Raw genomic sequence first — 14046 nt, forward strand, 5'->3', positions numbered from 1 at the left:
TAGAGGGTGTCAAGGTACCCAAACTAGAAACGGATTGGGATGAACATGACATGAGGAAGGCACAACTTAATTCCAAAGCTATGAATGTACTCTATTGTGCCTTAGATAGAAATGAATTCAATAGGGTTTCAACTTGCAATTCTGCAAAAAAAATTTGGGACAGACTTGAAGTGACCCATGAGGGCACGAATCAAATCAAGGAATCCAAAATAAACATCTTGGTTCATAAATATGAACTATTTAAAATGGATTCAAATGAAACAATCACATGCATGTTCACTAGGTTTACTGATATTGTCAATGGCCTAAAAAGCCTTGGCAAGAACTATACTAACAGTGAGCTTGTCAGGAAAATCCTTCGGTGTCTACCAAGGTCGTGGGAAGCTAAAGTGACGGCAATCCAAGAAGCCAATGACTTGAACAAGTTACCACTTGAGGAGCTTCTTGGATCCCTTATGACGCACGAGCTCACCATGAAACAACACAACGAGGAAGAGTTCTCCCATAAGAAAAAGGTAATAGCTTTAAAATCTACTTCATTTAACAAAGACTTATCTTGCAGTAGCAGCAGTGAAGAAGAAGAACATGAGGAAGATGATGGTGAGGCGCTTCTTGTGCGTAAGTTCAAGAAATTCATCAACCACAAGAAGGCGTATCATCAAAGGAGAGGCCCCTCAAATTCCTATCGAAAGGATAAGGGTAAGAAAAGGGAAAATGAGGGGATAGGATGTTACGAGTGCAAGAAGCCGGGTCACATAAGAGCAGAGTGCCCCTTACTGAAGAAGGGGAGTAAGTACAAGAAGAAGAAGGCTCTTGTCACTACACTATCCGACTCCGACTCATCATCCTCCTCATCAGATGATGAACAAGAAGAGAAGGCCAATTTCTGCTTCATGGCCAACGAAAACGAGGTAACTTCCGATACGCATCTTGATTTTTCTTTTGATGAACTTTATGATGCTTTTAATGAATTAATGGTAGAATATAAGGCTATAAATCTTAAGAATAAAGAACTAAAAATAGCTAATCAATCACATCTACATAAATACGATAAATTAGTTAAGGATAAGGATTTAATCACCAAAAAAAATATAGAACTTAAAACAAGCAACCAACTTTTAACTCAAAAGACTAACACCTTAACTAAAGATAATGAAAAACTAACTAAGGAATTTTCAGAACTTAAAAAATATAAACAAACCTTAGATAAGGATCTTACAAAAGAACTTAATGATCTAAAAGCTGAAAATCAAACACTAACTAAAGAACTTAACAAATACAAACCCTTAGTTGAAAAATTTACATATAGTTCTGAAAAATTAAACATGATACTAAATAATCAACGAGCCGTATTTAATAAAGCGGGTTTAGGGTATAAACCAAGAAATAAACAAAAACTTCTTAGTAACTTCTTTGTTAAAGCTGGAGAAACTAAAACTAAGAAAATAACTTGCTTTTGCTGTGGTACAGTAGGTCATAAAGCAAATGTGTGTAATTTTAGGAAAAGTATAACTAAAAGAAAAGTTAAAAGGGTATGGGTTCCAAAAGGAACCAACTTGACTAACCATGAAGGACCCAAGAAAACTTGGGTACCTAAGATGACATGATTTGTTTGTGTAGGAGTGTCTTGCAGCCAAGGTCAACAAAAACTGCTGGTATTTGGATAGTGGCTGCTCAAGGCACATGACGGGTGATAAAGATCAATTTTTCACCCTTGAAGCTAAGAAGGGAGGTGCTGTGACTTTTGGAGACAACAACCAAGGTCACATGGTATTGGTAAAGTTCAAATCACCCCTTCTACTTTTATAGATAATGTTAGATATGTTGATGGTCTTAAGCATAACTTGTTAAGCATTAGTCAATTATGTGATAAAGGATATGATGTTATGTTTAAACCATCACTATGCATTATAACAAATCCTAATGATAATAGTTTAGTTTTTAAAGGGATTAGGCGTGGAAATGTATATGTTGTAGACCTAGAAGATCTTGGAAAACATAACCAATGTTTAGTTGTTAATGAAACTAAAGAAAATGATGCTAGTTGGTTATGGCACCGTAAGTTAGGTCATGCAAGCATGGACACAATAACTAAACTAGTTAAAAGAGACTCCGTAATAGGTTTGCCAAAATTAAAATTTGAAAAGAACAAAATATGTGAAGCATGTCAATTTGGCAAACAATCTAGGAACTCATTTAAATCCATAAAATGTGTCTCTACTTCTAGACCTTTAGAATTATTACACATGGATCTATTCGGTCCAACTAGAACAACAAGCCTAGGTGGAAATAAATATGGTCTAGTCATTGTAGATGATTATTCTAGGTACACATGGGTCATGTTCCTAGCACATAAGGATCAAGCATTTTCTGTCTTTAAGAAATTCCATAAAGAAGTAACCAATGCTAGAGATAACTCAGTAATAGCTATTAGAAGTGACCATGGTACCGAATTCGAAAATCAGTCATTTGAGGAGTTTTGTAGTAAAAAGGGGATAACCCATAATTTTTCAGCACCTAGGACACCACAACAAAATGGAGTTGTAGAAAGGAAAAATAGAACACTAGAAGAAATGGCTAGAACTATGTTATGTGAAAGTAACCTCCCTAAGTACTTTTGGGGAGAAGCCATTAATACTTCTTGCCATATATTAAATAGAGTTTTGTTAAGACCCATTATAAAGAAAACACCTTATGAACTTTGGAAAAACAGAAACCAAAAGTTAATTACTTTCATGTTTTTGGATGTAGGTGTTTTGTTCATAATAATGGGAACGATAATCTAGGTAAATTTGACTCTAAATCGGATGAAAGAATATTCTTAGGTTATTCTACAACTAGTAAAGCCTATAGAGTCTTTAATAAAAGAACCTTAGTTATAGAAGAATCTATACATGTTGTTTTTGATGACTCTAGTGACATCTCGTCTAGTAAGAAGATTAATTTTGATGATGATGTTGAAATACTTGAAGAAAAGATAGATGAGATGGGATTTCAAGATAATAATCAAAAGTTGATTGAAGGAGAATCATCAAGCCAAGAGGGTATTGTGGATCATGGGCTAACTAAAGCTTGGAGGTATGCTCATGGGCATCCTAAGGAACTAATTCTAGATGATCCATCTCAACCCGTTAGGACTAGAGCATCCCTTAGGAATTTGAATAACCATCTAGCTTTTGTTTCACACTTTGAGCCCAAACATATAGAAGAAGCCGAAAATGATGTAAATTGGATAAATGCAATGCAAGAAGAACTAAACCAATTTACTAGAAACAAAGTGTGGAATCTAGTAGAGAGACCTTCTGAATATCCAATTATAGGTACTAAATGGATATATAAAAATAAGCTAGATGAAAATGGAATTGTTATAAGGAATAAGGCTAGACTAGTAGCAAAGGGTTATAATCAAGAAGAAGGCATAGATTTTGATGAAACCTTTGCTCCCGTAGCTAGACTTGAGGCTATTAGATTATTATTAGCATATGCATGCTCTAAGGACTTCAAACTATATCAAATGGATGTAAAAAGTGCTTTTTTAAATGGGTATATTAATGAGGAGGTATATGTAGAACAACCTCCTGGTTTTGAAAATCATCAATATCCCAATCATGTATATAAATTAAACAAAGCACTTTATGGTTTAAAACAAGCACCTAGAGCATGGTATGAGAGGCTTAGCAAATTCCTATTAGAACATGAATTCTCTAGGGGAAATGTAGACACAACATTATTTCTGAAAAAGCAAAATAAAGATATGTTATTAGTACAGATTTATGTTGATGATATCATTTTCGGTGCTACTAACAATCGCCTCTGCGAAGAGTTTGCTGATCTGATGCAGAGTGAGTTTGAGATGAGCATGATGGGAGAGCTGAACTACTTCCTCGGGCTACAAATCAAACAGTCAGAAGGAGGCATCTTCATCAATCAAGCTAAATATATCAAGGAGATGCTCAAGAAGTTTGATATGGAGGGAAACAAATCAATCAGCACCCCCATGAGCTCATCATGCAAGTTAGACCAAGATGAATCAGGTAAATCTGTAGATCAAAAACTTTATAGAGGTATGATAGGATCTTTACTGTATCTTACTGCAAGTAGACCTGATATTATGTTTAGTGTGTGCATGTGTGCTAGATATCAGGCTAATCCTAAAGAATCACACCTAGCTGCAGTTAAGAGAATTTTTAAATACTTAATAGGAACTAAGAACATAGGGCTATGGTACTCTAAAGAATCTAGCCTAAACTTAATAGGATACACAGATTCAGACTTCGCTGGATGTAAGCTTGATAGAAAAAGTACCAGCGGGTCGTGTCAATTTCTAGGAGAAAACCTTATCTCATGGTTTAGCAAGAAACAAAACTCGGTTGCATTATCCACTGCAGAAGCTGAATATGTTGCAGCCGGGAGTTGTTGTGCTCAAATCTTGTGGATTAAGCAACAATTAGAAGATTATGGCATTAAACAAGATAAAATTCCCATTAATTGTGATAACACAAGTGCCATTAATCTAACTAAAAATCCAATTCAACACTCAAGAACTAAACACATTGAGATAAGACATCACTTCATAAGAGATCATGTATTGAATGGTGATGTGACACTCCAATTTGTTTGTACTGATAATCAATTAGCAGATATTTTTACAAAACCCCTAAGTGAAGAGAGGTTTAGTGTACTTAGGAGGGGATTAGGAGTGATTGATCCATCCTAGTGGTAGTTTCCACTAGATTCATTGATTTTGATGATTACAATGTGGTTAAAATAGAGTTCCTTTTTCAATGATCATCAAATCAGATCTTAATCAGGTGATTTTCCCTCATTTGGCACGATTATAGCATGGTTTTTAGGTGCGTGCCAAGGTTAGAGACGACTCGGGTAAGTTTCAGAGCCGGCTCCTAAGGGGGAGTCGACTCGCGCATTGGCGGGAGTCGACTCGCAAAGATAGCAGCAGAGGGAGAGTCGACTCGCATACAGTCGGGAGTCGACTCGAGGCTTACAGGCGCATAAGGAGAGTCGACTCGCGCATATTCTGGAGTCGACTCGAGGTCGAGTCGACTCGCGACTCAGTGGAGTCGACTCGCAGTCGGGATCCGACTTTTTAACCCTAGATTTGTCGTTTCGAAAACACTTTTCTCTCAAGCCGCCACTGTTCAAAAAGCCCTAGAGCCGACTCCTAGGTCGTCCCCGATCGTCTCCAACCCTTTTTCCGTCGATTTTTCACCGGTTCTTAGGGTTTTCGTCCGTTCCTAGGTCGTCTCCGGTCCGTCCCAAGCTTCCTCCGTCGACCCTTCTCCGTCCTTTAGGTTCTTCATTCCATTTTAGGTCAAAATGCCACGTAAGACCGTGGTTAGGAAGAGGTCCCGTCCCGAGGCCGGTCCCGAGCGGCGCTCCAAGGCGCGGCACGATCCCGCGAGGCAACCACCTCCGGCTCGTTCCCCGCCTAGGGCGGTTCCCGCGAGGCCATTGGCCGGGAAGGTCGTCTCCACCGGGAGGTATGTCGATTTCGACTTCCTCTCCCGGGAAGGTTTCACCATAGGTGAAAGACTTAGGGTCCAGGGCTTAGAGTTCTTCCTTACATTGGACCTCCCCACATATCCAGGGCTCGTTAGAGAGTTTTACGGTACCGTCCATCGGGGAGATGGGGGTATCGAGGGCACAGTAGCCGGTGTCCCTGTGTTTGTCACGGAGGATCTTATTGGCCACATCCTCCACCTTCCACTAGTAGGGGTGGCTCCCACACATCCCGAGGACAGAGTTGAGGCCCTTACGGCCGTTCTCGGGCATCCACCCCAGTCACCCGTAGACGAGGTATCCGCCAGCTCACTACCGATTGAGATGCGGATCCTGTTGAGTATACTGTCTAGGTCCATCTTCCCTAAGACAGGGAGATTTGATTTTGTAAATGAGAGGGACCTAGCTCTTATGTTCTGTATGCTTCACGACACCCCAATCAACTTCCCTAAACTCATATATCGATACATGTGTGAGCCCCTAGATAGACCTAGGCTCACCCTCCCATATGGCATGATATTCACCCTTCTGTTTAGGGAGTACGAGGTTCCCATTCCTGAGGAGGAGCCCTTTCGCGCTTTACGATGGACTGATCGCACGCGTGCGGGGACCCTACACAGGATGGGGTTTCGGAAGAGAGAGGGGGTATGGGTTAGGAAGTCTACCCTCACCGCTCAGACCACCAGACCTTTACCCAGTCCTGAGCCCGATTCAGACTACCCAGACCTTCCAGACCATCCAGACCTTCCATCCACTCCTCCTGCTCCTACCACCTCCGCCGGACCTTCCTCCTCGGCACCACCCTCTATGGCGGTCCGGATTGATCCTGAGCAGCTCCGGGAGCTGCGACAGGAGATAGTCAGAGAGGTGAGGGATGAGCTGCTTCGGGAGCTCCGAGGTGCGGTGCCTGCTCCTACTCCTGCACCCGTATCTTCTCAGTTGGTCTCTTCCTTGACAGCCGTGACTGACATGACGGCTCATGTACGGGAAGAGATCTACAATGTTCGGAGTTTGGTCCAGGCCCAGTTCCAGAGCATGAGTGAGGTCACGAGCACCACTCGACAGATGCGAGAGGACATAGGTCGTGACATGCACACCACCACCGAGGGGGCCGAGCGCTTGTCGAATGTACTCATCGACAAGCTGGATGCACTTCAGACGTCAGTGACTGGGCTTCAGACGTCGGTGACTGAGCTCTCCACTACACATAGCAGAGCCACTACGTCTATTATCACGCAGCTCGGACATGTTACAGATGCAGTCACCCTCCTCATGGAGCAGAGCCGATTGAGAGGAGGAGCACCATCCTCGAGAGGAGGAGCCACATCCTCGAGAGGAGGAGCCACCTCATTGAGAGGGGGAGATACATCCTCGAGGGGGGGATCTTCATCCTCGAGGAGACCATAGATGTTCTTTTTGTTTTGTTTTGTATTGTTTTGCTTTACTTATTGTATGCTCAAATGTATTCACATTCATATCAATACAATGAGTAGACATCGTATCTTCATTTCTGTGTCATTTGATGATTGGTTGTGCCATTTGTGCCATTGATTGTGTGTGATTACCTCCTTTTCGATATGATGACAAAAAGGGGAAGAAATATGTATAAAATATGTAAAAGGGGAGAAACATGGATAAAATATGTAAAAGAAATCAATAAAAAGATAAACTCTTAAAAACACACACAAATTTGTTCTAAGTGGATTCGGTACCTCGAGGCTCATTATCTCTCTTTTGGGGCTCCTAATAGAGTAATCTCCAGAATCTATTCAAGGAATATTCGGAGATTAGCTGAATCTTACTCATGAACAAATTGACAGATTTTTTCCTCTAAAAACCAAAAAATTCAGTTCAAAAACTTCAAAGCACTAAAAGGAAATTCAGAGAATCAAAACATAGTTGAATGCATATGTTGAGGGGGAGAATCTGAATTTTAATCAAACTAAATCATTACTGACATATAAGCCAAACAATTGATTGCATAATATGAAGGCTTATATAATTCCAAATGAAAGGGGGAGCTTTAACTCCGAAATTTAATGTTTCACTCCTTTCAAGCTTGGATAAATTGAATTACCAGACATTTGAATTCATTTATGGATTTTATTTCATTATTTATTGAGCAATTCATTTTACATATACTCAATGTTTTGTCATCATCAAAAAGGGGGAGATTGTGGAGTGATTGATTAAAACCCCATTTGATTTTGATGAGCTCAAAGCATTTGAGTATATCTTTTAATTACTAATGAATTCAATTGAGTGTTTCAGTGAAAATCCTGTCTAAGTGTCCCAAGACTTGGTTCATAATTGTTGGATAAGTTAAGGAGTCTGTTTGAACCAATGTCTGAGACTCGAGTCGACTTTCGAGTATCACGAGTCGACTCCAAGCGTATCAAGTTCACTGGCACGAGCTCGAGTCGACTCCAGATGAGTACGAGTCGACTCCGACTGAGAACAGACAGAAGAACAGAAAGGATCAACTCAGAACCTGTCAACGAGTCGACGCCTGAAGTGCGCGAGTCGACTCCAATGTTCACCAAGTCGACTCCAGGGAAGTAAGAGTCGACTCCAAGCAGTCACAGGCAGAAAAGTCAGAGAGCAGTTTTCGGGTCTGAGATTCGAGTCGACTCCAGTGGAACGCGAGTCGACTCCGATGATTGACAGGTCGACTCCAAAGAAAGCAAGAGTCGACTCTCAGCGGTACACAAAGAAGGTCAGAGACCATTCTATGGACTCTGAGATTCGAGTCGACTCCCACAATACGCGAGTCGACTCCAAGACACCGCGACCCCAAGACAGACAGAAAACCAAGTTACTGCCTCTGAGATTCGAGTCGACTCCCAGACAGCTCGAGTCGACTCCAAGACAGCTTCACGTCAAAAGGCAGAAGACCATCTTTCGGAAACTGAGAGCCGAGTCGACTCCAAGGAAGTTCGAGTCGACTCCAAGACTGGACGAGCCAAAAGACAGAGGATCGGGAGTTCGGGCTCTGAGATTCGAGTCGACTCCCAGGACAGTCGAGTCGACTCGAGTGGACAAAATTCAAAATTGGATCCACGGACTTCAGTGGATGAGCCGACTCCGAAATTGCCAAGTCAGCTCCAGAAGTTGGCGAGTCGACTCCAGGTCAAGACGAGTCGACTCCCAGCCGTGAAGGCAACTTTAATTCAAATGTGGAACAGTTGCCGAGTCGACTCCGGAAAAGCCTGAGTCGACTCCCGCTACAGCCGAGTCGACTCCTGATCGCGCGAGTCGACTCCAACCCACCAACGGTCATATTGTCAGGCTGCGCAGAGTGTGCAGAACGGGCAGAAAAAGCAGTCTAACGGCTAGTTTCCGTGGGGGTTGGTTTAAATAGCCACAGAGGACTGTAGCAAGGCAGAGAACAGCCATTCCACTCCAACTAATCAAGCATTCAAGCTCTGCAAGGTGCTCATCAACGAAAAAGGGAAGATCTGCATTTACTGCTCCACCTACATCTTCCCAGCAATTAAAGCCTTCTCCTCCAGCATTCAAGTCGACTAGACATTCAAGAGGAGACCGGAGTTCAAGAAGCCTTACCTCTTCTTCAGCTTAAAAGCGTTTGAGGGCTTCTAAACTCCTCTTTGATTATATTGTTTTATATCTGCTTTTGAGAAGCTTATTTTCTGTTTTCTCTCTACTACTTGTATTTACTTGGTTCAATCGGGGGATTGAATCAAGGGGATTAAGGTTTGTTGGTGAGCCAAGATAAAACCAACGTGTGTAAGGGTTTGATTGTGATCCCGGAAAAACAATCAGGGTTGGTTCTAGTCGGTGAGCCTGGGAAAACCGACCGAGTTCGTTGTGAGCTCGTAAAACAACAAGTTTGGTTGTGAGCTTGCAAAACAACCGACTGTAATCCAAGGGGGTTATAGTGAATTCCCAAGTGAGACTTGGGGAGTGGACGTAGGAGCAAGGGTTAGCTCCGAACCACTATAAAACTTGGTGTTTGTGTTGGATTGTCTCTTCTTCTTCCCCTCACATCACTCACAGCACTTAGCATAAATTAAATAACTTGCAAAAGTTTTTAATTAATCAACCACATCGTTTTAAATATCTAAATTAATTTAAAAACCCAATTCACCCCCCCTCCCCCCCTCTTGGGTTGTCTATCTGGGCAACAACAGATTTTCTGCATGCTAAGTTCTTCTATTTACTTTTAAGTGTTAAGAAGACTAAATGATATAAGACCATATTTTGCTATAATCTAAGCATTAAAAATTATTATTTTTAGTTTATGCATATTTTAATTTATATAGATCATGATCAATGTGAACTAATATTTCTATGGTAAAAGAATAAATTTAAGGATACAAAACTAATATAGAAATAGAACTAAAGAAAATAATTAGAATAAAGTTTAAAAAAACACTTAATATAGAATGAAAAGGATAAAATAAGAAAAGTACTTAAAAAGGAGTGAAAAAGACTTGTAAATTGAAGCAAATAATTAAAATAAAATACAAAATAAGTTAAAAATAACTTAGAAATATAAATATAAATAATGAAAGTATTATATAAATAAAATAAAAAAAGATAAAGGAGCCTATATAACAAAAATAAAAAACATGAAAATTACAAAGAAAATTGGAAAGGCAAATACATAATAAGATAACAAAATACAACTAAACCAAAGGCATAGAACAAAAATTTAGAAATTATATAAATAAAACAATATTAATTAATAAGTTAAATAGAAGTAGAAGAAAATAAATTAGGAGGTTAAGGTATTTTTGCTTAAAGTATTAATTATTGGATTGGTATATCTATGTGCTACATGATGAAGTAAAATTAAAAAATATATAAATGGAATAAAAAATGAATCAGAAAGAAATAAAATCCTATGAGAATAAACAAAATAATGAAATACATAAAAAATAATGAAATGACTTAACTTAAAATATAGAAAGTGATTATAAACAGAAAATAAAATGCAAACTTGGAAGTATATTAATAAAAATTCAACATATTTGATAAAAATAAAATTTTATAATAGTGTCTTAAAATAAGAAAATATAATAACCAAAGATACAACAAACTTATAGTAAAGTATAAACAAAATATGAAATTTAAATAAAAATATATAATATAAAAATTCAAATTCAAATAAATAAAAATTATACTTAAAATATTACAACTAAAGAATATATATGTTGTAAAGAAGGACTGGGGATTAGGAGTGATGTGGATGTGGGAAAGAGATGTGGGGAGTGGGGCGCTGAGGGGGGAGGGAGGGGGTTCAAATGGCTAGGGAGAAGGAGTTTTAGGCTATGGCCAGATATTAAAGAGGGAGAAAGAGAGGGTGGGGAGAAACTCAAAGAAGATTTGAAGAAAGAAGCATGAGGGAGGGGGTGAGGGAGAGAGAGTGGTGGGTGGGGCATGAGAGAGAAGTGTAAAATGTGTATGTGTGAGAGAGAGAGAGAGAGAGAGAGAGAGAGAGAGAGAGAGAGAGTTTATGTAGGATCTTGGTGGCATATCTTAGATATTTAGGAGATTTGTTTTCAAAAAGTGAGCAAGTTGCTTAATAACTAGTATAACAAAATGAAAAAAAATCATTGAGATAATTCATGTATTTTTGAGATAAGTGAAAGGGCATTTATGGTAGAAAATGATAAAAAGAATCAAGAGAGGAATATTCCTTCTTTATTCTGCTTATCGATTTTCGTGATAAGAATGCCCTTCCTTTTTATCTCAAAAATATATTAACTATGGTATTACTTTCTAGCAAGTGTTACTAATCTATACTCTTTCCTTCCTTCCTACTAAATTTGACTTCTTTCATAAAACTTCAAAATAGATTGGACACTCCTTGTCTTTCTCTAATTTGACTATCAAATAAATTGTACTCCTTGGTGCAGTTACTAAATATATTGGACTCAATCACTTGCCCTCTCTTCTCTCCTCCCGCACTCTTTCCTCTATTATGTTGTAAACGTACCTGGTTACTAGTACACACACATATTGGTTACAAGTGCTGTGCTTCTTTTTTTTTGTAAAAGGGAGAGATGTTAAAAAAGAGAAAAGAGTATATTCACACTCTCTCCTTGTTCATATTAGGTTGCATAACGCATTGGGTCCAGCCCATGTGGGACCCATGCAGACAAAAAACTATAATAAAGGGGGGAAAAAGAATGGAAGGAAGGCCGATTGCAAAGGAAACCATTTTTGGTCGTGAAAGAGCCACCCTATTCTTTTGGGATTTTGATTGCTTTTCCATTCATGCGGAAGTCATATGCTTTCGGGACTCTTCTTCTTCTTTCCTTCATGGTTTTAGAGTTTGGCTTATACCTTAAGAGCAATGCTTTTGTCTGATTTTTTTTTCTTTTGAGTCTAGATCATCATTGGTCATTGTCTTCTTAATGGTCGCACCAGAAGCAGTTTATAACCTTCATGCTTGTCTGATTTCACCATTGCTGATTGCCCCAAGGAGCAGGCAGATAATTTTGAGAGATATCTATTGAGACATATAATGAAGTAACCTCTGTATTTGTCTCCAATTAATGTATACCTCAAGTTCTTGGGCATAGTACTTAAGGGGATCCTATTGTAATCACTATGTTATTTATAGTGGATTTTATTTAGAGTTGCCATGGCTTTTTCCATCCATAAAGAGAGAGTTTTTCAAATAAATTTTGGTGTTTGCTCTCTTTCAGCAAATTTTATTGTGTTTATATTTGTAAATTTGGACCTTTCAAAGTGATATCAAAGTGAGGTTGGTTCTATTGATATAGTGAATATGGTAGGTATAAGATTTGAGATTGAGAAATTTAATGATAGAAATGGTTTTTTTCTCCAATAGAGGAGAATAAAAGATCTACTAATTTAGTAGGGTGTACACAAGGTACTATTGGATAAAGAGAAAAAGTCAAAAAAATTGTCTGGCAAGAATTTTGAAGAAATGGATGAGAAGGCTGCCAGTGGTATTAGGCTTAATTTGTCAGATGAAGTTTCGAATAATGTGAAGACAACCATGGAGATTTGACAAAAGCTAGAGAGCTTGTACATGGCGAAGAATATGATAAATAAGTTGTATTTGAAGAAGAAGTTATATGCACTTTAGATGGAGGAGAGCATGAATTTTTTGGGGCATTTGAATGTGTTTAATGGCCTGATCATCTAGGTGGCAAATGTTGATATTAAAATTGAAGATGAAGATAAAGCCCTACTTCTTTTGGCTTTGTTGCCTAGTTCTTATGATAATTCGGTTATGAACATATTACATAGGAATGAATTTCTTGTATTGCAGGATGTTACATCTGCACTATTGTTCAATGAGAAGAAAAAATCAGAACCATGGGCTCTTATCATAGAGAATAGGGGTGGGAGTAATAGTAGAGGATCTAAGGGTCATTGGCACATCCAAAATGAAACTACGGATTTTTGAACAGGGAGCAGAAAGAAGAGAAGACTCAAAAGAAGGCAGATAATAAGAACACTACAACGAATGTATTAGAAGAGAAAGTGGTAGTTCTCACATTCGGACCACGATGTTGAAGTGGGTTGTTGGTTTTGCAGCTTCCCATCATGCCACTCCCACAAAGGAGTTCTTCACATCGTACAAAACAGAAGACTTTTGGCTATGCGAGGATGGGTAATAACAATTGTGCACATTGATTTTGAAAAATGTGAGACATGTTTCTTAGTTGCGCCTTAATCTGATTTCTACTCATACTATGGATCTAGCATGCTTTGAGAATTATTCTAGTAATGGAAGATGGAAACTCACTAAGGGTTGGCCATTAGTTACAAAAGGGAGTGCTTGATGTACATTGTACAAGACTCTGTTAAGGTGTGGACAAATGGATTGTTTGTAGTTAAGGATGAGAATTCACCAGATTTATAGTACAAGAGGCTGGCTCACATGAGTCAAAAAGGTTACAAATTTTGGCAAAGAGGTCCTTCATATCCTTCACCGAAGGTACACCATTAAACTGTTATGATTATTGTTTATTTGACAAGCATCATAGAGTTTCTTTTTACAAATCCTCCAAAAGAAAGAAGAATTTATCATATATGAGTTATTTTGATGTTTGTGATCCTATTGAGGTAGAATAGATAGGTGGCAATAAATATTTTATTACTTTTATTGATAACGCTTCACAGAAAGTATGGGTGTATTTTCTGAAAATAAAAGAACAGGTGTTCGTGCTTTTTCAAAAATTTCATGCCATGGTGGAACAAGAAACAAGCAAATTTTTGAAATATCTTTATACTAGCAGTGGGGGTGAATATACTTCAAAAAAGTTTAAAAAGTACTGCTCAAGGAGAGGCATAAGACATGATAAGATAGTTTCAGACACCCCATAATATAATGACGTGGCAAAGAGAATTAATCACACTGTTGTGAAAATGGTCAGACGCATACTAAAGATGGCTAAGCTATCAAAGCCATCATGGGTTAAAGTTGTACGTATTGCTTGCTACCTAATTAATAGATCTTCGTCTTTCTTTAAGTTTTGGCATCCCTGAGAGAATGTGGATAGGACAAAAGGTTTCCTACTTTTA

General features: G+C 38.7%; 1 protein-coding gene across 1 annotated transcript; it reads left to right on the plus strand.

Annotated features, from left to right (window-relative positions):
- The first annotated feature begins 210 nt into the window (after positions 1-210).
- On the plus strand, positions 211-12925 carry LOC149767912 (uncharacterized). The gene is made up of 4 exons (XM_089929378.1): positions 211-911; positions 1621-1770; positions 12662-12745; positions 12788-12925. The coding sequence occupies exons 1-4, from the start codon at positions 246-248 to the stop codon at positions 12923-12925; spliced, it is 1038 nt and encodes a 345-aa protein (XP_089785504.1). The 5' UTR covers positions 211-245.
- The last annotated feature ends 1121 nt before the right edge of the window (positions 12926-14046 follow it).

Source organism: Phoenix dactylifera, chromosome 3 (genome assembly GCF_051530095.1).
Source record: "Phoenix dactylifera cultivar Ajwa chromosome 3, Ajwa_hap1_PhDact_Kaust_v1.1, whole genome shotgun sequence".
Taxonomy (NCBI): domain Eukaryota; kingdom Viridiplantae; phylum Streptophyta; class Magnoliopsida; order Arecales; family Arecaceae; genus Phoenix; species Phoenix dactylifera.